The 22041-nt window shown below is 41.0% G+C and overlaps 1 protein-coding gene across 1 annotated transcript in view; it reads left to right on the forward strand.

The window, feature by feature from the left end:
- The window catches only part of CEP97 (centrosomal protein 97), a 38733-nt gene that overhangs the window by 11410 nt on the left and 5282 nt on the right, over positions 1 to 22041 (forward strand). Inside the window, exons 2-11 of the mRNA XM_055416195.2 lie at positions 2502 to 2677; positions 4880 to 5022; positions 5750 to 5908; positions 6826 to 6927; positions 8294 to 8407; positions 8956 to 9122; positions 14806 to 14970; positions 15865 to 15989; positions 16653 to 17430; positions 20737 to 20812. Coding sequence (XP_055272170.2) covers positions 2635 to 2677; positions 4880 to 5022; positions 5750 to 5908; positions 6826 to 6927; positions 8294 to 8407; positions 8956 to 9122; positions 14806 to 14970; positions 15865 to 15989; positions 16653 to 17430; positions 20737 to 20812 — 1872 coding nt within the window. The 5' untranslated portion in view covers positions 2502 to 2634. The remainder of the gene's footprint in view (positions 1 to 2501; positions 2678 to 4879; positions 5023 to 5749; positions 5909 to 6825; positions 6928 to 8293; positions 8408 to 8955; positions 9123 to 14805; positions 14971 to 15864; positions 15990 to 16652; positions 17431 to 20736; positions 20813 to 22041) is intronic.

The following is a 22041-nucleotide window of genomic DNA, read 5'->3' on the forward strand; positions in this document are numbered from 1 at the left end:
TTCCATTTTGTCAGTCCCTCAATCAAAAGAACCAAGTGAAAACTAGTGGAATGAATAGCAGGAAGTAGGGTGAGACCAGGTTATGGTTGCCCTAGAAAGTTAAATTTCAAGAGGGAAGTTTTTGAGGAGGGGATTAATATGATAAACGGTGTTGTTTTACTTAGATCATGCTAGTAGCAACGGGCAGATGAATTAGAGATGGGGAAGATGAGTTAAGGCGATCAGCTGTTGCAGAGATCAAGTATACTGCGCTGATAGGAGGGAAAGTCTTGTGGGATCTGGGCCGGCCAAGAAATGTTGCCTTGAGAAGTTCATGGCGTTGTTCAGTAGAATTCTCCAAATTGCCTGGAGAGTGCAGTGCCGAGTTTAAGGAATACACAAAATGAAGCAATTTAGTTAAAGTGGAGCAATTTGATTTTGGATGCAAAGGCTGAAGTACACAAGTGTCTGGTATGATTATAAAGTGTTGCTGGTTCACTTGGGCATGTGAAACTATGCCCAAAGACTATGGCCGCTGTCTTTAAGAGCTATGACTATACTCAGTTAGCCCCATAAAGTGAGTTCTTTGGCCCTTTTCTCAGGAAACCAGGTCAGACAAACCAAACAAACTCTGGTTCTGCTATTGCTGTAAACTAGCAGAAACCTCGGAGAAGGCAATGGCAAGCCACTCCAGTACTCTTGCCTAGAAAATCCCATGGATGGAGGAGCCTGGTAGGCTGCAGTCCGTGGGGTCGCTAAGGGTCGGACACGACTGAGCGACTTCACTTTCACTTTTCACTTTCACACATTGGAGAAGGAAATGGAAACCCACTCCAGTGTTCTTGCCTGGAGAATCCCAGGGATGGGGGAGCCTGGTGGGCTTCCATCTGTGGGGTTACACAGAGTCGGACATGACTGAAGTGACTTAGCAGCAGCAGAATCCTGCGCTCCTCAAGTACCTTCTGGGCTTCCAGGAACCCCCTCCCAAGTCATTACCCTGCAAAGTTGGAGAGAACTGTAAACACTTTTTCGTTCCATGAGCTAGAAACTCGACTCAGACTTCACCAACTGTTCCAGGGAACCAAGGTTATTAGGAGAAAGAATTCAGGCTTACATTTTTCTTATACCTGTATAGTAAGACTGTGCTTTCTACATAAGGGGGTTCTTGGTTAGAAGGAAAAAAATTCCTAGTCTTAATTCCCTCTTGAGAGCTAGGAAATTTATCTTCGGACTAACACAGCGGGAAACAGGGTTTATTTATTTATTTATTTTAAGTTAAAGCAGCTGTAGTCAGAGAGAAGGAGGATCCAGGAAGGAGGGAATGCTCACAGAATCAATTGCCTGGAAACCTAGAAGCATGAGTTACGAGGATTTTTTTCAAACAGAAATGATCAGAGATGTTGGACATGGCTGTCTCAGAAAGACGGAAATTCAGAATAAAGATTGCAAGAGGGAGTGAAGGAGTGGGTAGTGGAAATTGGAAGCTCCACATTGTCGTGTGCTATCAGATTAGTTTCATTACCACCTGCCTCCACCTACCTGCAGTCTGTGCGGTCTTTTCATCTACTTCTGGACTGTTTAGAGCCCACCCATCTTTTAAGCCTTAGCTCCATTTCACTTCCTCCTTCAAGTCTTCTCTGAAGATTATAGTTTCTATTTCTTTCTCCATTCCCTGAAAGCTTATTGAGTTCATAGTTACAATCACGCTAGTTAGCATGTTAATAGTCATATCAAAAGTGTAAGCCTACTCCCCTACAGTAAGGCAGTGTAACTTTTCAGTTTGGAGACTGTACTGTAAACTTCTTTTGTATACTACTTGGAAAAATTCTGGGTTTTATACTTATTAAAATGGGCTTCCATGGTGGCTCAGATGGTAAAGCATCTGCCTATCATGCAGGAGACCCAGGTTCAATCCCTGAGTCGGGAATATCCCCTGACGAAGGAAATGGCAACCCACTCCAGTACTCTTCCCTAAAAAATTCCATGGACAGAGAAGCCTGGTGGGCTACAGTCCATGGGGTCACAAAGAGTCGGACACGACCGAGTGACTTCACACTCACTCACTCAATACTTATTAAATACACTTCTAGGTCTAAAGTTCTGTTATCGATTCAAGAACAATTACTTAAATATTTGATACTGTATAAAAGCTTCTATCCCAACATGCTTTAACTAAATTTTTAAATAAGATGTGTAGATTTTGACTATCTAAACAAAGTCGCCTATAGCAGAGTTGAACACTTTGAACTTATTCAGAAATGTCAATAAAGGGGAGAGCATCTCCCCCACCCCACCCCCGCCCCCATTGCTAGACTTCTAGCAATAAGTCCTCAAATTCGGTCTCCATTGAGTAGAGACCTTATAATCATTCCGATGATAAACGTGTCAAATTTCGAAAACATCTCGAAAAGAGAGTGAAATGATCATTTAATAACAGTTTGCTTCTCTGCCAAATTAGGGAGTTGACCAGGTTTCCCAAACTCACTGCGGCTCAGATTCTAACCCGGCTTTCGCATCTTTAGTTGCAGGCAGCCAATTGGGCCGTTTGGGTGCCGTGCATCCTGGGAGCTGTAGTCTCAAGCTCGCTCCTCCCGACCACTAGCTCCACCGAGCAGCCGGAGGACGGTTGCCTGGTATTATCAGCAAGCGGGAAGTATGGCGGCGGTGTATGCCGCCGCGGCTTTGCCTTCTGGAGAAGGTAAGGCGATCCCCACTCTTGGGTGCCAAGGTTTACTCCATAGAACTGAATTAAATAGGTGCCAGGTGGAGAGAAGAAGACTAGGTTTAATGGGTGCAGTTCTGGACCAGTTCTTTTGATGCAGCGTTGTGGGCTTCGCGGAGGCGCGCTGCCCTCTGGGAGTTGTAGTCCCCTAGGCGCTGCCTCGCTCTGCGGCGTTGCCGCGAGGTCCAAGCAAGGGACTACAAGCCCCCAGAGACCTTAGCGCTACCGGGCGCCGCGGGTCCCGCGCTCCTGAGGATACCTGGTCTGCGGGTTTCTGGCTTCGGTGACCGTTCTTGGAAGTTTACGTTGAGTTCTGGGTACCCAGGTGAAAACTGTAGAATCTCCCCCTTTCTCTCAGTTCCTAGAACGTTCAAGAAACCCTCTATCTAACGCAGTTCCCTAGATTGACGTTGGACCCTTTCTTGGAAGTGTCCCAATGGCCAGGATAAAATCTGGGGATTATTCGGAGCCCACAGTTCACCACCTCTTGTTATGCAGACCGGATTCTGGGATCTAGTTTGGTCGCTGCCCAGCGGAGCGCGGGGCCTGGGTGCTTCCGTGGGTGCTGTGTGAGCGGAGCTCCTTTGTTTTGGTTACAGCTCGGAAGCTCTGGGTCACAGGCAGGGCGGAGGGTCGAGGCCCTTTTCCACTGCTTAGATCTGGCTCTTGTGGGAGAGAGGGTCGAAGAGGTGTTTCGGTCCCTTTGAATTGTGTGCAGAGGCTCTGCATTTTCCTGGGACGGTATATAGCTCTCATCAAACTCTTAAATCCAATGACCATCAGTCTTCCCAAATGCTCGAAGCCATTAGACAATGAAAAAACGTTTGTATCCTTCAGGAGAGCTATCTTGCATAATTGTTTCCCGCAGTAATCTTAATCTGGGTGAAGTGAAATGAAGTGAAATCGCTCGGAAATTTGAAATTGGCAGTTTCTGTAGCCCCTCCCCCCTCAGATATCTGCTACTCTTAAACTCCACCTCCCCAGCCCACCGCAGCAATGAATGTACTGATAATAATAGCAGTTAACATTTATGGAGCACTTTTTATATGAGCCAGATTATGTTCTGGGTGCCTTTTTTTTTTAACATCTCATTTTCTCTGTAACAACATTATAAGGCAGGTATTATTATCATTCCTATCTTAGTAGAAAAAAGTGAGCCCTAAAGAGATCAATAACTTGCCCAATAAACCATAGTATTTAGTGGAGCCAGAATTTGAACGTCTGTTAAGTATACCAAATCATGTTTATTGAATGCTACGTGCCAGGAATGGTATTGAGTGCTGTTCATCGGGTTTCGATTTTCATCACCATTTCAATGTAATGAAGTAGGTATATTATTCCCATCTTGTAGATAAGTCAACATAACTATACTTGGATTTTTCAAAATAGTTTGGGCACTTTATGTATACTGGTAGTTAGATTGTAAGCAGGTTGATCTCTATCAAAAGATTAGTTACATCTAAAAAAATACTGTCGTTACTTAGGGATAAAATATGGAATAATAGTGTGAAGAATTCCAGAGTATTTAATATCATAGAAACTTGAGTTGTTGTTCTTCAGTCATTCAGTCATGTCCCTCTCTTTGTGACCCCATGGACTGCAGCATGCCAGGCCTCCTTGTCTTTCACCATCTCCCAGAGCTTGCTCAAACTCATGTCCATTGAGTCGATGATAGCATCCAACCATCTCCTCCTCCGTCCTCCCCTTCTCCTGCCTTCAGTCTTTCCCAGCATCAGGGTCTTTTCCAAGAGTCAATTCTTCCCATCAGGTGGCCAAAGTATTGGAGTTTCAGCTCAGCGTCAGTCCTTCCAATGAATATTCAGGACTGATTTGCTTTAGGATTGACTGGTTTGATCTCTTTGCAGTCCAAGGTACTCTCAAGAGTCTTCTCCAACACCACAGTTCAAAAGCATCAATTCTTTGGTGCTTAGCCTTCTTTATGGTCCAACTCTCACATCCATACGTGAATGTTGCAAATCTAGGTATAATCTGATACTTCTAAGGGAAAGTGAATAATTTCATTCTGTATTCACTTAAAAATCGATTGCTTTAGTTTTAAAATCTTGATATTTATTTTGCTCTGTGTTTTCTAACTCTAGATGTATAAGATTTTATGAGTATAATTTTATCCCTATGCTCAGCTTTGTGTTTTCTAACAATTTCTCTTCTCTTTTCAAGGATCAGTGGTCAATTGGTCAGGGCAAGGGCTACAGAAATTAAGCCCAAACTTACCCTGTGAAGCTGATATTCATACTTTGATTCTGGATAAAAATCAGATTATTAAATTGGAAAATCTTGAGAAATGCAAACGATTAGTACAGGTAGGTATTGCTATATGGGGGAAATAGTTATACAAGACCAGTTTATTATTATACAAAATAAAGCAGTAAGATAACAAATCTAACTCTAGTAAGCCTAGAAAGTAGTAGGTATTGTCTTAAATTAAAAAGAATTAAGAGCTAAAATTTAAAAATAATTTAGTAAAAAATTAAAAAATTAATTTTTGCATGATGACTGTTAAATGATAATTTTAAAATTTCTCCTGAAGATTAACACTTTTTTGTCACCTTTAAAGTAGACTATACAAAGAGCATTTGTTAAAAAAGAAAACATTTTATGTTGGCTAAATAACATAACATTTTATGTTACCTGATGGTGAAGGTAAAGAGTTGATTCATTGATTCATTTAGAATTTATTGGACCCTTATGTGTCTGACATTGTTCTAGATTTTGATGCAGACAATGTAAGGACTCCGTTATTGTGGAGTTTACATTCTCAAGTAGTAGCTGTGTTGAAGATATTTTCTTTTAGTGCATGGAGGAGGTGTGGGATTGTTCAACTTTATCTCTGTTTCCTATTGCTTAGGAGTGACAGCAATAATAAATAGTTACACTGCAGAATATTTAGACAATATATGTGAAAAGTACAAACTGAATTTATATATTTGGGAATGTTTGACCATATGAACAAATCTTTTTAACCACCCTAATATGAAAGTAATATTTATATTTTACTCCTAAGAATAATGATATGTTTTCTTTCCTCAGTTGTCCGTGGCTAATAATAGGCTGGTCCGGATGATGGGTGTGGCCAAACTGACCCAACTCAGGGTGTTAAATTTGCCTCATAATAGTATTGGCTATGTGGAAGGCCTAAAGGAACTAGTTCATTTGGAATGGCTGAATTTGGCAGGAAATAATCTCAAGGTGAATTCTTTCTTTTTTTTTTAGTAGTTTTTTTTAACTTTACAAAGTATTTGCTATGAAAAACGAATTTAAGCAGTAGAGAATTAAGTAGAATAAAAAATGAAAGTTTCCACTCCCATTCCCCAGAGATAATTTCAGTTACCATAAACTAAAAAAAAAAACACAAAATACTCACTTTGAAAATTCATGCAGAATTAAGCTCTGTGTGCATGTTTAATGGTACAGTGGAGAATATACTATTTTAAAAGTCAGGAGCTCTCAACTCTGGTCCTGCTTCCACCACTTTGTAACTATTATTTTGGGTAAGTTAATCAGTATTTCTGTGTCTTTTTTTTTCTTTGTTTGTATTTTTTGTTTTCTGTTTCTTATTTTTTGATATTGTAGACAAGGGAACTGTATTAAATGAAGAGAACTGACTTATCAAGCATGTAAAGTTTGCTCTTCTAACCACCTTAACTGTTTTAAGTCATTCAGTCTCATGACAGCCTGTAAAGTAGGTACAGTCTTTATGTGTATTGTATAGATGAAGAAACTGAAGTACAGAGAAGTTAAGTAATTTGCCTAAGCTCACACAGTCAAGAAGTTGCTGAGCCAGGATTTGAATCCAGGCAGTTTAGCTCCAATGTTAACTTGTAAACTCTATGCTATATCAGCTATCATGTGTCATCACTGTTCCTTCAAGCTGTAAGTATCTGGCATGATATGATCCTCTGCCCTAGAGGGATAATGAAGGTAGAAACTTGTTATATAACAATATGCCAAATTCTCTTGGCACTGCCTTGTCTTTCTCTTGCTAAGCACTGCTCCTCTGCTTCTGACAATAAGAAAGAGGGAAGAGGGTCAGCTAGAAGGAAGTAGGGAAGACTTTCATTTTTTTATTTTGTGTGCATGAAATACATTTCCTTTTCTTGTAATAGGCCATGGAACAAATCAACACCTGCACCTCTCTACAACATCTCGATTTATCAGACAATAACATACCCCAGATAGGTGATCTATCTAAATTGGTATCACTGAAGGTAAGTGTGTTTTCTGTGTCATTTCTGAAATTTTATAGTAAAATACCAAGAGAAAGTGACATAATTGATCCGTATATAGATCTGCAAGAATAAATTGTGTTCATTATGATAAAAATTCTATTAGTATGCCAGAAATTAAGTATGAAACTTTTTGTTGTTAATTTCTATTGCTGATTTACTTTAACTGAAACTGGTCATTGTAGTTAAAGTTAATGCTATTTACTCTTCAACAAACATGATGAAATTCCCTTCATGCCTAGTCTGTCAACATTAGTAGCTTTAGTTGTATAGCATCAATAGTGCATAACATGTTGGTGGGGTTAAAAATAAGCATTCCTGTTTGACACTGAAGATTGCTATTTCCTTTTAGTGGTAGATATTATTAAATTATCAAAATTAACCTCACTTTAGAAAGTCTGTGGCTGATAGCCCTTTTTATGGAGGGGAATGCAATAAAATAAATATGTAACAGTTGGAATCAGCAGCTTCATAAAACATGAGTAGGCTTTTTCCATATTTTTACTCCATTGGATATCATTAGCGTGAGATGAATTCATTAAGCTTCAGAAATAGTATTATTAGCTCAACTTTTGCCATTTTTTTTAGCTGAAATCATTTTTAGCAACAATTACTCTAAACAATTTGATGTAGTCATATACTGAGAGAATTCAAATGAACTAAAGATGATTGAAAGTTGTTTTTTTTTTTCTGGAATGGAGGCATGATTGTTGCTCTCTTAATTTGAATTTGAGTCAGGTTTATCAAGTATATTCTACCTTCCTCAAGTTTTAAGTTACCAAGAGAATATAGTTGCAAATCATTGTTTGTAGGTTATCTCTCTCTTGTGGAAAATTTGCTTTCTATCTGATTGTTTCTCTTTTTTGTTGTCGTTTTGGCAGCAGGCAGGATATCTTATTTCTCTAACCAGGGATGGAATCCGTACCCTCTGCAGTGAAAGTGCAGAGTCCTAACCACAGGACCACCAGGGAATTCCCTGTAGCTTTTTGTTTCAGTGAATGTTTTCTTTCACTTTTCTCACCTTCTATTTTGATGTTTTAAAAGGAAATGAACAAGTATGTTGAAAGTTGCTCAAGTTTAAATAACTTGCACCATGCGTTTTGCTAAACTAAGCATATGTTCTTTGGCAAGTCTTTAAACTTTCTTGAGCTTAGAATATGGATGTAAAAAGAGAGTTGGACTAAATGGCCACCTAGGACCCTTCTAGCATTAACAGTCTTTGATTTATGTGTGATGAAAAGTTATAATAAAATAGATTACTTTCCTTTTGTATACATTATTTTGGTTTTATCAAAATAGACAAGTTTGTCTATTTCCATTTGTAATTCATTGCATTTTTACTTTCAAGACCCTGCTTTTACATGGAAATATCATCACCTCTCTTAGAATGGCACCTGCTTATCTACCCAGATGTCTTGCTATACTTTCTTTGGCGGAAAATGAAATCCGGGACTTAAATGAGGTAAAATGTGAGGGTATCTAATGGGATCCTGGGAGCTGGAAACTCAGGAGAGATGCAGGAAAAGGTGGTGCACTTGCTTTAGATGAGCATCTTGGAAGAAACTGCTATCAGGATGAAACGCTTGGCTCCAGAAGACCATTATTCTTCTTTCCACTTTTATTTCATGTCAGTAGGTTATTAAGGCTTAATTTCATTTGTAATGCTGTACTCTTCACCCCACTGGGAAGTGATTGTTGGTGGAGGGACATCTACATTAAAGGGGTTAATAAGGCATACTCTGTACCTTTTTCTGGCTTCTATTATGTTTTCAAAATAGGGTTCTCTTTGCTAGGAAACAGTGCGTTCTAAAGGACTTTGTGCAGCAAGAACAGATGGCCATATTGTTGGAATTTTTGGAGTCAGTGGATAATATAAGTGTCACTTGTCATTTTTCAAAACAAGAGGGAAATTGTTGCATTCTCAAACTGTCAGAGATGTGTAATCAGCGGAAGCCCTGTGCTTGCCACTGAGTAGTCCATTTCATTCAACAAAGATGTCCTTTGTTCCAGGTCTCTTTTCTGGCATCCTTAACTGAACTGGAACAGTTGTCAATCATGAACAATCCATGTGTGATGGCAACACCTTCCATCCCAGGGTTCGACTATCGGCCATACATCGTCAGCTGGTGCCTAAGCCTCCGAGTCCTAGATGGATATGTGATTTCTCAGAAGGAAAGGTGAACGTGACCCCTTTAACGTCACATTTATCATGGAAATTAACTGACAAGCTCATTTCTGGCTTACTACAAATTAAGAAGCTGAATATTTCTTGAAATAAGAATTTAGAAATTAGTCTTTAGTGCAGTTATATAGTAGACTTCCCTGGTGGCTCAGACAGTAAAGCGTTTGCCCGCAGTGCAAGAGACTCGGGTTAGTAGACTTTGTGCTGTTCATTTAGGATTTTTTTATCTTTTCTAAAAAAGAGTAATAAATAAGTATCAGTCTTAGAGGTTGGGGCTAGTGAGTTTCATTTCATGCCCAACATACAACAAATTGAGTTCTAAAGATTCTTCTGTTATTCAGTTGTTTGGGGCTTGGAGCATTTCTGTATAGAGACCACGTTATGGGTGTTGTGTAGGATTTTAGATCAGTCCCACAAAAACTTGCATCCATCATATTGTAAAGGCACTATTAAGAACACCTCTGGACCCAACTACTCTTTATGAAAGTGACTGTGGGAAAATGCATGCAGAGTTCCAATTTGGAGCCGGTAGCAGACATACTGACTGGTCCTCACCTTCTAGCTATGAAGCGGTGGAAGTGGGAATCCCCTTTCTCTAGATCATTGATGATTTCTTCAGCTCTGAACTGGGACCCCTGCGTGATGGGGTCTTCTGGAAGCTGACACATGATCAGTGGAATCAGAGCTATAGGGGAGGTAAGGATCAAGGTTGTAGACAAGAAGGGGTGGAGTTAGAGAGGATAATGAGAACTGAGATGACTTTATCCTCATCACTGCCTCCTTCCACCTCCTCTTTTCACTGCATACGTATGTGCATTCATGGGCTCAACACATGTCATATTCTTCCTCACCATTTTTGTCCTTCTGTGCAGAGACTGATAGTCACTTGTGGGGGTTTCCGATGGGAGCAGGAGTGGTAGATACTGACAGGGTTTTCCTTGTCTTTCTCCCTTCTGTTTTCATCTCATTGTGAACAGGGTGGGGACAGTGAGGAATGGCAGCCAGGAGCTACACAGTGGTGGTGCTGGGGAAGGCTGACGTATGTCAGCTCTAGTTTGCCTGCAAACAAGTGTGGCTTTTCATTTCTCATGCAGTGAGTGCTGCTTTATACTCAAACACCTTGTTGGTGTTTCAAACTTGGTTAATTCTAAAGCTGGAATATGGATTTACTTGGATTTTCTTTTCTGGATTTTCTTTTAAGAGAAAGACGTTACCAGATTTTTCTAGGGGAGTAGGACTGGTAACATTTTCATATGTGGGAAGTACCATGGTGAGATGGACCGAGATAAGGGTTTGGCATAAAAAGAGACCTGGGAGGAGAAATGAGACCTGGTCAGGAGAGACAAGAGAAAGCTTCACATCTTTCCCTACCACCCATTAGCTGTGTGGCCTGGCCAAGTTCCTTAACTTCTTTGATCTTTAGTTTTCTCATCTGTAAAATCTGGTACCTAACTTTCAAGTATGTTCTGAGGATTAAAGATTGAGGATTAAGGATAATGGGTATAGCATACTGATCATGTGGTAGGAGCTTAATAAATAATAATTGGCATTGTTACTTAGGGATGTGTGTGTGTTCAGTTGCTCAGTCGTGTCCAACTCTACATCTTTGGACTGTAGCCTGTCAGGCTCCTCTGTCCATGGGATTTTCCAGGTAGTAATACTGGAGTATTTTCCCATTTTCTCCTTCAAGTGATCTTCCTAACCCAGGGATCAAACCCACATCTCCTGCACTGCTGGTGGATGCTTTGCCACTGAGCCATTGGGGAAGCCCATTACTTAGGGATAAGGACTAGGAATTGAAGAGGTTTTTGTTTGTTTTTGGCTGCACCACTCAACTTATGGGATCTTAGTTTCCCAATTAGGGATTGAATCTGGACCCTCAGCAGTGAGAGCTTGGAGTCCTAACCACTGGAATGCCAGGCAGTTTCTCACAAGCTATGTCTCTGTACTGTGGAAATGGTTTTAATCATAGTGACTTAAAGGTGAATTTGTGTCTTTTTGTAAAACTTTCTCCATAACGTTTTGCAAATGTCTGTCTAATTTCAGAGACTTCAGGAGGTTGGGAAGAGTAGACTTTTTTTGAGGGGGTAGCTTCTCTTTCTGATTCTCTCTCTGTGGGGTTCAGTTCAGTCACTTAGTAGTGTCCAACTCTTTGTGACCCCATGGACTGCAGCATCCTAGGCTTCCCTGTTCATCAACAACTCCTGGAGCTTACTCAAACTCATGTCCATCAGGTCAGTGATGCCATCCAACCATCTCATCCTCTGTCGTACCTTCTCCGCCTGCCCTCAATCTTTCCCAGCATCAGGGTCTTTTCAAATGAGTCAGTTCTTCCCATCAGGTGGCCCAAGTATTGGAGCTTCAGCTTCAGCATTTGTCCTTCCAATGAATATTCAGAACTGATTTTCTTTAGGATTCACTAGTTTGTTCTCCTTGCTGTCCAAGGGACTCTCAAGAGTCTTCTCCAACACCAGAGTTCAAAAACATTAATTCTTTGGCGCTCAGCTTTCTTTATACTCCAAGTCTCACATCCATCCATGACTACTGGAAAAATCATAGCTTTGATGGACCTTTGTTGGCAAAGTAATGTCTCTTTTTAATATGCTGTCTAGGTTGGTCATAACTTTTCTTCCAAGGAGCAAGCGTCTTTTAATTTCATGACTGCAGTCACCATCTCCTGTGATTTTGGAGCCCCCCAAAATAAAGTCTGTCACTGTTTCCATTGCTTCCCCATCTATTTGCCATGAAGTGATGGGACCAGATGCCATGATCTTAGTTTTCTGAATGTTGAGTTTTAAGACAACTTTTTCACTCTCCTCTTTCACTTTCATCAAGAGGCTCTTTAGTTTTCCTTCAGTTCAGTTCAGTTCAATTGCTCAGTTGTGTCCGACTCTTTGCGACCCCATGAATCGCAGCAAGCCAGGCCTCCCTGTCCATCACCAACTCCCAGAGTTCACCCAAACTCATGTGCATCGAGTTGGTGATGCCATCCAGCCATGTCATCCTCTGTCGTCCTCTTCCCTTCCTGCCCCCAATCCCTTCCAGCATCAGGATCTTTTCCAATGAGTCAGCTCACGGTGGCCAAAGTATTGGAGTTTCAGCCTCAGCATCAGTCCTTCCTATGAGCACCCAGAACTGGTCTCCTTTAGGATGGACTTGTTGGATCTCCTTGCAGTCCAAGGGAGTCATAAGAGTCTTCTCCAACACGACAGTTCAAAAGCATCAATTCTTTGGTACTCAGCTTTCTTCACAGTCCAACTCTCACATCCATACATGACCACTGGAAAAACCATAGCCTTGACTAGACGGACCTTTGTTGGCAAAGTAATATCTCTGCTTTTTAATATGCTATCTAGGTTGGAGAATGAAATGGCACCCCACTCCAGTGTTCTTGCCTGGAGAATCCCAGGGACGGGGGAGCCTGGTGGGCTGCCGTCTATGGGGTCGCACAGAGTCGGACACGACTGAAGCGACTTAGCAGCAGGTTGGTCATAACTTTCCTTCCAAGGAGTAAGCGTCTTTTAATTTCACGCTGCAGTCACCATCTGCAGTGATTTTGGAGCCCCCCAAAATAAAGTCTGTCACTGTTTCCACTGCTTCCCCATCTATTTCCCATGAAGTGATGGGACTTCACTTCCTGCCATAAGGGTGTATCATCTGCCTATCTGAGGTTATTGATATTTCTCCCGGCAATCTTGATTCCAGCTTGTGCTTCATCCAGCCCAGCGTTTCTCATGATGTACTCTGCATATAAGTTAAATAAGCAGGGTGACAATATACAGCCTTGACGTACTCCTTTCCCTATTTCGAACCAGTCTGTTGTTCCATGTCCAGTTCTAACTGTTGCTTCCTGACCTGCATACAGATTTCTCAGGAGGCATGTCAGGTGGTCTGGTATTCCCATCTCTTTAAGAATTTTCCAGTTTGTTGTGATAGCATAATTTAGAAATAGTTTGAATGTAATATTTCAGAATATCTATATAATCACCATTGAAAAGAAGACTAGAGTGTTACCAGCACTGCAGAGGTCTTCTTTGTCCCACTCATCATAACTCCCCTCCCCAATATAGTGACTTTTTGATAATTTAGAAAGATTATTTTTTTCCCTTGTTGTGGAGCTCCCACCAGAGTAGCTAAAATTAGAAGCATGAGCAATATGTTTAGTTTTGGTGGATATGTAGAGCAATTGGCACTCTCGTTAACTGTTCTAGGAGTATAAATTGTGCAGCCACTTTGAAAAACTAACAGTATTTACTGAATATAAACGTATAAATACCCTATGACTCAACAGTGTGACTCTGCTATATCCTAGAGGAATAGGAGCTTATGTATGCTGAAAAACATGCGTAAGCATGTTCATAGCAGCCTTATTAATAATCACTCCAAACATAATCACTCCTGTCTTATTCATAATCACTCCAATTTGGGAGCTATGTGGGACATTTGGGAAATGTCAGTCTAATGAGAAATAACTACAGTACTGTTATCACATCTCAAAGAATTTAACAATAATTCCTTAATAACACCAAATATTAAGTGCTTACATTTAGTCCTCATAAATGCAGTTTTTAAATAGAATTTTGGAAACTGGTTCCAAATAAGGCCATACATTGTAATTGCTTGATGTATTTGAAATATATCTTTCTTGCTCTCTTTTTTAGTATCTTAAAAGTTTACTGTTTATTGCATGCTGCATGGGTCGGCTGTGCTGATTTGGCCGTTCTCACTTGGGGTCTTGTGGTGTGATCACAATCAGGGCTGGAGTTATTTGAAAGGTCAGCTTGGCTCTTAGAGGTCCAGGATGATGCTTTCGGATCTCTCTGTGGGCCCCCTGTCTCATTGCTTTGCTTTCTTTTCTCTTTTTGGTTATTGAAGAAATCAGATTATTTGTCCTACAGAGTTTCCTACTGTACTTATTTTGCCAGTTGCTGCGTCCCCTCTCCCCTTTTGTGTTTTCTGTAAATCAGTAGTTCGAGGTGGAGGTTTGAACAGATTTTTGTGGGGTCAAGGACAACTTTTTGGGTCCTGTTGAGAGGCATGTGGTATCTGGTTGTCTCTTATGTTATGAGTAGCTATTAATGATCAATGCCTAAATCCATTAATTCATTGAGAGTTGCAAATTGGTGAAATTTAAATTCTATAATTCATTTTTAAATAAGCTGGAATACTTCTGTGAAGTAACTATTTGGTTACTCATTGGTATAGTTTGCATAGGAAAGATGGAATTAATAATATTTAATTCTCCCCCTTTATCAGTTTTTAAAAATAATGAGATGGTAGCTCACTTGCATCCCTCAACTGTGACCAGTTGGCTTTAAAAAAACTATCATTATGAATTAATGGATTTAAACACAATTTATGTATTTAGGTACTTCAGTTTGACAGTGAATGGAAGGAATACTTATTGCTTCCTTGAAGGTAATTTTAAAATATTTGGAGCCATTTATTATCATTGGAATCTAATCATTGCAAGTGCCCCTAAGCAAGAAAAAACATTTAAACCATTACAAGAGTAAGGAGAATAAAGCAGAGGATAATTTTTCTTTTTAACTTAAATGTTATTCATGAAAAGCATCTAGTGATGCTGGAAAGACAAATTAAGAAGGAAGATCATTATTGCTTGAAAATGTATCTTGTCTACCCCAGTGCCAGCCCTTCTTTCTGTCTCCCAATTCCAGTTTAAAAGCTGAATGGCTGTATAGTCAAGGCAAGGGGAGAGCGTATCGGCCTGGTCAGCACATCCAGCTTGTCCAGTATCTGGCTACAGTCTGTCCTCTCACATCTACGCTGGGCCTTCAGACTGCAGAGGATGCCAAGCTAGAGAAGATTCTGAGCAAGCAGAGGTAAGCGCATTTATCCGTAGTGGCTGATGAGACTTCCCTGCAGAGTTAGTAGGATTGGAGAGAGTGCTGCAGCCATGTTTCTGGATCCCTGGGGCCCTGGTCACCACAGCGGTCTTGCAGAGGAGCCAAACCATGCAGTGTGGACTGGTTTCCTCCACAGCAGCTGCATTGCTTGCTAGTCATTTCCTGAGTGGGGAGAGCCTAGCAGCCTGGCAGCCTGGGATTTAAAATAACTTCATTTGTTCTTTTAATGTGGGTGTTTCACATGGGCTTTAAAATACTAACGTTATAGAGACTTCCCTACAGTGGTCCAGTGGTTAAGTATCCGCCTGGCAATGCAGGAGACACAGGTTTGATTCCCGGTCCCGCAAGATGGCACATGCTGTGGAGCAGCTAAGCCTGTGCACCACAGCTACTGAGCCTGAGCTTTAGAGCCTGAGCTCTGCAGCAAGAGAGGCCACTTGCAGTGAGAAGCCTGTGCACAAGAGCAGAGAGTAGCTCCCGCTCACCACAACTAGAGAGAGCCCGTGCACAGCCACCAAGACCCAAAAATAAATAATAAGTAAAGCTTTTAGAAAAAACTTAAAAAAAAAATACTAACGTTACATAGCTGGAAGCATTTTTAGTAGTCGCTTCTTTCATCAGAGATCCTGTCTTTGAAGGTTTCTGTGTGTGTGTATGCTTATGATGATGTCTGACTATATGATTTAAAAATAAATTTCTTAACATTTTCTACCCATGAGTTTTGTAATTTCGAGGTCGTTAAAGGTATGTACTTTGAAAACTTGTAAACTTCTCCCTTCTTGGCATTGTTACCTGTCGAATTGTTGAAGGAAGCGGAGAAGCTTTCTTTTTTTGATTTGCGTTAAATCACCTGAGGTATTCTGGTTTTAGATTTCACCAGAGGCAGTTAATGAACCAGAGCCACAATGAAGAGTCGTCTCCTGTTGAATCAAGGGCATCCCTTGTGCCAGAGCATTCCAGCCCCATTCAAGATGGCCAGGTAGTCCCGGAAAGCGGTAAGAAGTTAACTGATCTCCGGTCCCTTTTTGTTTGATCTGTTTGGTATCATAAAACAGGAAATAGTACATATTTTCAGAATGTTTTATTTGTTAGCACAAGTGAACATTTGGATTTTTTATTTTATATATATATATATATATTACACAAATGGCAGCTTCCCTTTTGTCTCAGTGATAAAGAATCCACCTGCCAATGCAGGAGATGTGGGTTCAACCCCTGGGTCAGGAAGATCCCCTAAAGAAGGAAATGGCAACCCACTCCAGTATTCTTGCCTGGAAAATCTCATGGACAGAGGAGCCTGGCAGGCTATACAGTCCATGGGGTCATGTCGCAAAAGAGTCAAACACGACTTAGTGGCTAAACAACAATATACACAGACATATATAACTATTAAATGTCTTAATTTTTGAAAACATTCAGAGGACTGCCACCTTTTGACTTGACTTAGTACTTTGATTACTTTTATGATTATTGCAAGAATTAAGTTTCTTAAAAATATTTAGTTTGATATTTTAAGCCTTTTTGGAGGAAATCAGTGAAATGATTTCATTGCCTTTTACTATATTTCAGGGATTAGGTTTCATTAAAGGGATACAACTGAAAAAAAATCCCTCCTTAAATATTTAATGTTTCCAATGATACTCTGTTGATTCTTTTAGAACCCGTCATCCAAGTCAATTCTTGGGTTGGGATAAGCAGTCATGATGACCAGTCACATGCTGTTAAGAATAACTTTCCAACCTCTGTACACACTGCAAGATATTCTCGAAATGACCTGCACCTGGAAGACATCCAGACCGATGAGGACAAGTTAAATTGCAGTCTCCTCTCTTCAGAGTCTACTTTTATGCCAGTTGCATCAGGACTCTCTCCGGTATCACCTACTGTGGAGCTGAGGCTGCAAGGCATTAGCTTGAGCCTAGAAGATGATGCCTCTGCAGATGAATCTGTGAAAGGGCCGGAAAACCAGGGCTTATCAAACAAGGAAGAGGAAAAGTCTTTGGGGGCTGCAAATGAGAATTCTGTTCAGATGACCAAAAGTGCAGTTGGTACAGAGGTAAATGAGAAAGATGGACTGTTTCCTTGTCCTGAGCCAACAGTCACCAGTGCCGGCTTGAAGGATCACACCCACAGTCTTACGCCTTTTCCTGAGTCAGTTGGACGCAATGTCTTCCATACACAGCCAGACAGTGAAGAAGCCAGGTCTCAAACAGCTTCAGAGAAACTTCCCTGCAGGGTGTTAACCCAGAAATCTCTTCCTTTGGGACAAGATAAAGTTGCCCTCCAGAAACTGAATGAAGCAGCCACCAAGCTTCAGGCCTGTTGGCGGGGCTTTTATGCCAGGAACTACAACCCACAAGCTAGAGATGTGCGCTATGAAATCCGTCTTCGCAGGATGCAAGAACACGTTGTCTGCCTAACTGGTGAAATAAGGAGGTGGGTGAGAAGTCCGTTTCAAGGCTTTTACTGTGAAGATGCTGTTTTGTTGGTTTGGGGGTGTCAGATTCTTAGCTTTGATTCGGAACACTGAATCAAACTCTTGCGGCCGGGACACTTTCCATACCATGTTGCCACTCTAGGTTTGTCTCTGACACTGTACTGAAAGCAGCTTGAGAGCAAGGACTGCAACATGTGCCTCCGTATCTAGTGCCGGAATTGGAATATAGATGCAGCACAGCAGTAAATGTTGGATGAAATGCATGCTTTATGGACATCTATGTACCTAAACACAAAAGATAGAGAAAATGTAGAAAAACTGAATGAGTATAAAAGTGAGAAGATGAGGAAGTCTACATAGAACCCAGGAGATGACGTGAGAATTAAGGGAAATAGTAGGGACTTAGAAGGGGCTATAACTTGGGGGCTGTGGTAGAAGTTATGTGTTCATTCTATGGCTTACGTGTTTTCATGACTGTCACCCAGGGAAATTAGGATTTCGTAGGTTTATTCTGAGTATCGGTACTGCACCTGGCAGTATTTACTTAGATTATCAAGTGGGAGAGGAAGAAGAGTAAAGAGACTGAGAAGGGACAGCCAGAGTGGGAGGAGAACTGGGAGAGAGTGTGTCCCAGCTCCAGCAGGGCCGTGTTTCAAGAGAGAAGAGAGGTGCGGTAACAGGACCGAGAACTGTACGCTAGATTCAGCAACTGGCGGTGACTGTGTGTTGAGGGTCCCCAAAACTGTCCCCAGGTTTGATTTGCAAAAAGGACTCTTGACTCAAAAAAGCTATTCTTCATGATCATGTTTATTATGATTTCTTAGAGTGAAAGGATACAGATTACAGTCAGCAAAGGAAGAAGACACCCAGGGCAAAGTTCAGGGGAGACCAAGTACAAGCTTCTAGTTGTCTTCTTCCAGTGCAGTTTTACAGGTGGGGCTCAATTCTCGAAGCAACAATGGGTGAAAACACATATGAAGTATTGCAACTAGGGAGCTCGCTCAAGCCTTGGCTCTGGGGTTTTTACTGGCGGTCAGTCACCTAGGTCAGTCCATATGACTGACCTTAACTACTCAGACCTCAGTCCCCACCCAAGGTCAAATTGATAACATTGTAGCCCAGGGTCTCAGGTGAACCAAACTGGTATTCACCATAAAGCACATTGTTAGCATAAACCAAGGTCTCAGAGGTCCAAAGGTGCTCTAATCAGGCAGGATATTCCTGAGGTTTAGAGGTTATCTCTCAGAAGCTGGTCAAGGCCAGTCCTGTCTTTAGGATGTTCGAGTTTGAATGTTTCAGTCCTGCTAAGTTAACCCTTTCCTGCCCGGTGAGCTTCCTAAGAGCAGCTTCAGGGGGTAGTGGGATGAAGTCAGTTTGGAAAGGACTGAATAGTGAAAGATAGGTGAAGAGTGAGCACAACCAGCTTTGGACGAGTGTTGCTGTGAGGAGGAGAAGGGAGCAGGTGGTTGCCAGAGGAGAATCTGGAATTAAGAAGATTCTTTTTTAAAGATGGGAGATACAGAGGAGGTTTATGGGTTGGTGGAAATGATTCAATAAGGAAGGAAAGACTGACGGTGCAGAGCAGTGAAAGAAGAGCAGGACAGAAGTTCTTGAGAAGGTGAGAGAAGAGGTTCGGTGCACAAGCGGAGGGAGCGACCTGAGGTAGCAGGACAGGTAAGGGGGTAGGTGTTGATGGTGGGGGATGCGGAAGTCCTGTCTGATGGGTGCTTCTCTTTTTTCAGTAATATACAAGATGTGGTCAGCACTTGGAAATGAGGGGGTGAGGATGTGACATGAGAGCCTGAAGGAGAGAGGTGTGAAGTATGGAGTATTTGTCTTAAAAGTGAGCTTATAAAGGGAATGGAGAGTTGCTGGATAGTATGAGGAAACACTTAAAAGTGCAAAACAATAAGTCAAGCTGTGATTTTTATCGGCAACTCTCAGCTGTTCTGTTCTGATTTTGGACCCAGTTCAGCCAGGAGTGGGTTTTTTCCCAGGTGAACGTGCTAGGGGAGAGGGAAGATCAAGGGAGCTGAAGACATTTTGAAGGGAGGTGATTATAGTGGTAGATCTTGGAATTTAAATGAGGTAAAAGGAAAGACAGGAGAAAGACGTCATTTGTACGGTGGTCATAGATGAGGATTGGATGTCCAGGTTGTTGCAGATTGTGGCAAGAACAGTGAACCGAGAGGTTTGTGTTGGTGCTTGAAATCGCTTTTTTAAATGGTATAGTCAAAATACTTGAGTCTAGAGTGGGACTGACATGACTTAGCAACTACACCGCCACCACTACAAGAGTGGGACTGGAGATGATTGTTAGATAGAACATCCATGTGAATGTCAAGGGCTCCAGAAATGACCAGGGGAACAGGGCAGAGAAGAATACTAGTGCTGAGGCTTCAGTGAATGGGGGCCAATAGTGGGAGCTCAGTACTTGAAAGAGGGTTTGGGGAAATTTAGCAAGATAGCTGGAGTTCTTGCAGGAGGAAGGTTAAGAATCATTTGTGAACACCAGTGGGAAGCAGTGTTCTGACCCTGATGTATAAGTGAAAAAAATAGCTGCCACTTGAGAGGGCTACAGTGCCCTTGGAAGTGCGTCTGATTTGGTCAAGGAAAAGTTCAGAGAAGAAGCTGAGTGTATATATGGGGGTTTGCTGATTATAATTCAGGAGTCCCACATGGGGCAGTAAGAAGGCCTGAGGGGCTGGAGAAAGTAGGTCAGAGGTTCAGAACAAAATGGGGTGACAGTTTAAGAGATACTGGACAGCTAAGGGAACCCTAGGTTTGTGATAAGTTTTAAGTATGGAGGGAGGACAGTGAGCCCACAGTGAAACTTTAATGAATGAGGGGAAGTTATACACAGGGAAGTCTGTTGATGATAGCAAGGAGTATGTCAGGACTCGGAGCAAACAGGGATGTGAAATTTGATGGGATTAATCCTGCTGGTATCTTCAAAGAGACCAGTTCTCTTTGAAGCTGTGATCCTGATCCTTTCTGCTGCTCTTGTTCCTTCTGTGTGTTTGGCTGCGAAATTGAGGCCAGATAAAAAAGAGCCATTTAATATTTTATTTTTCAGTACTGGCAATACTTTGTAGAATCAGTATAATCTGAATTTCAGTCACATCTAATTTGACTTCTATGTTGAGTCATAGTTTAAAACTAAAGTTTCACTTAGTAAATATTCTAAAAGTGGAAAGCACTTATTAGATTATTAATCTCTTTACAATGTATATGTTTATTTGTCATAATAAGTACAATTCAAAGCACCCTTTCTTGTGTCAGTAATGGACTTTGAATTATTGTAGATTAAGAAAAGAAAGAGATGAAGAACGGATTCAAAAATTTGTTCAAGAAGAGGCTGTCAGATTCCTTTGGAACCAGGTAAGCCCCTTCCTGCTGACCTACCTACTGTGTAAATGAAGAAAAATTCTAGATTTACTGAGATAATCATAGAATAGTTATAGGTAAGGTTGCACCCTTTCTCAAGGTTAAGGATGTGGTCAGTGATCACTGCCACTAACTCTGAACTAGGACAGTGAATTTTGTTACATTTTATTTAATCTGAACAAAAATATTTTCATAATTTTGACCAGAATGATAAAGAACTGTAAGTGCTAAATTGAAGGATATTGGACAACTGTCTAATAGATATAAAAGGCCCAATTAAAGTTTCAAGTAGCTGTCTTATCTTTTAAACCTATTTGAATGAAAGATGATTGAAACAGTGTGTTTTGGTACAATATGCATGTCCTAAAAAGTCCACATGACTTCCAGGTAGAGAGTTTGAATCCTGAAATAGCACGCGATGGGGACAGTTCAGACATCGATTTTAGTATTGTATCCCCACAAATAGCTCTCAGTGATTATTCCTTGGAAGTATTTTTAGAAATGAATTTGTTATAATAGGATTTTACCTATACTGTTATTTTTGAAAATACATAGTAAAAGGTCTGGAAAGATACATATCAAACTACTATCAAGGATTACCTTGAAGGATGGTCTAAAGGAAACTAAAAAAATCTCTATATTGCTTTCTTGTTGAAGAAGTTACAGTAAAATTTTGAGGTTCTAAGTATACTTTAAAAATGTAAAGGTCCGGGAATCCCCTGGCAGTCCATTGGTTAGAACTGTACCCTTCCACTGCAGGGCACATATATTTGATCCCTAGTCAGGGAACTAAGATCCCACAAGCTGTGTGACATGGCCAAAAGAAAGAAAAAGAAGTAAAAGTCGTATTATCAAGAACTCCAGGAATTTTTAGGTATTTTAGAGCTGTGTATACTTCATTGTTAGTTTTTTTCCCTCTCTTTTTAAAATAATTTTTGGTTGTGCTGGGTCTTCATTGCTGCAAGAGGGCTTTCTGTAGTTACAGGAAATGGGGGCTACTCTTCAACGTGGTGCTCAGGCTTCTCATTGAGGTGGCTTCTCTTGTTGCAGAACACAGGCTCTAGGCACACCAATTAAAGTAGTTGTGGCACATGGCCTCTGCGGTGTGTAGAATCTTCCCAGACCAAGGATTGAACCTGTGTTGCCTGCATGGGCCAGGGGATTCTTATCCACTGTACCACCAGGGGAAATCCTACATTGTTAGTTTTTAAAAACTCTTCTCT

The sequence above is a fragment of the Moschus berezovskii genome, chromosome 1 (assembly GCF_049115385.1).
Source record: "Moschus berezovskii isolate FMDL1 chromosome 1, NW_MosBer_1.0, whole genome shotgun sequence".
Classification (NCBI taxonomy): Eukaryota; Metazoa; Chordata; class Mammalia; order Artiodactyla; family Moschidae; genus Moschus; species Moschus berezovskii.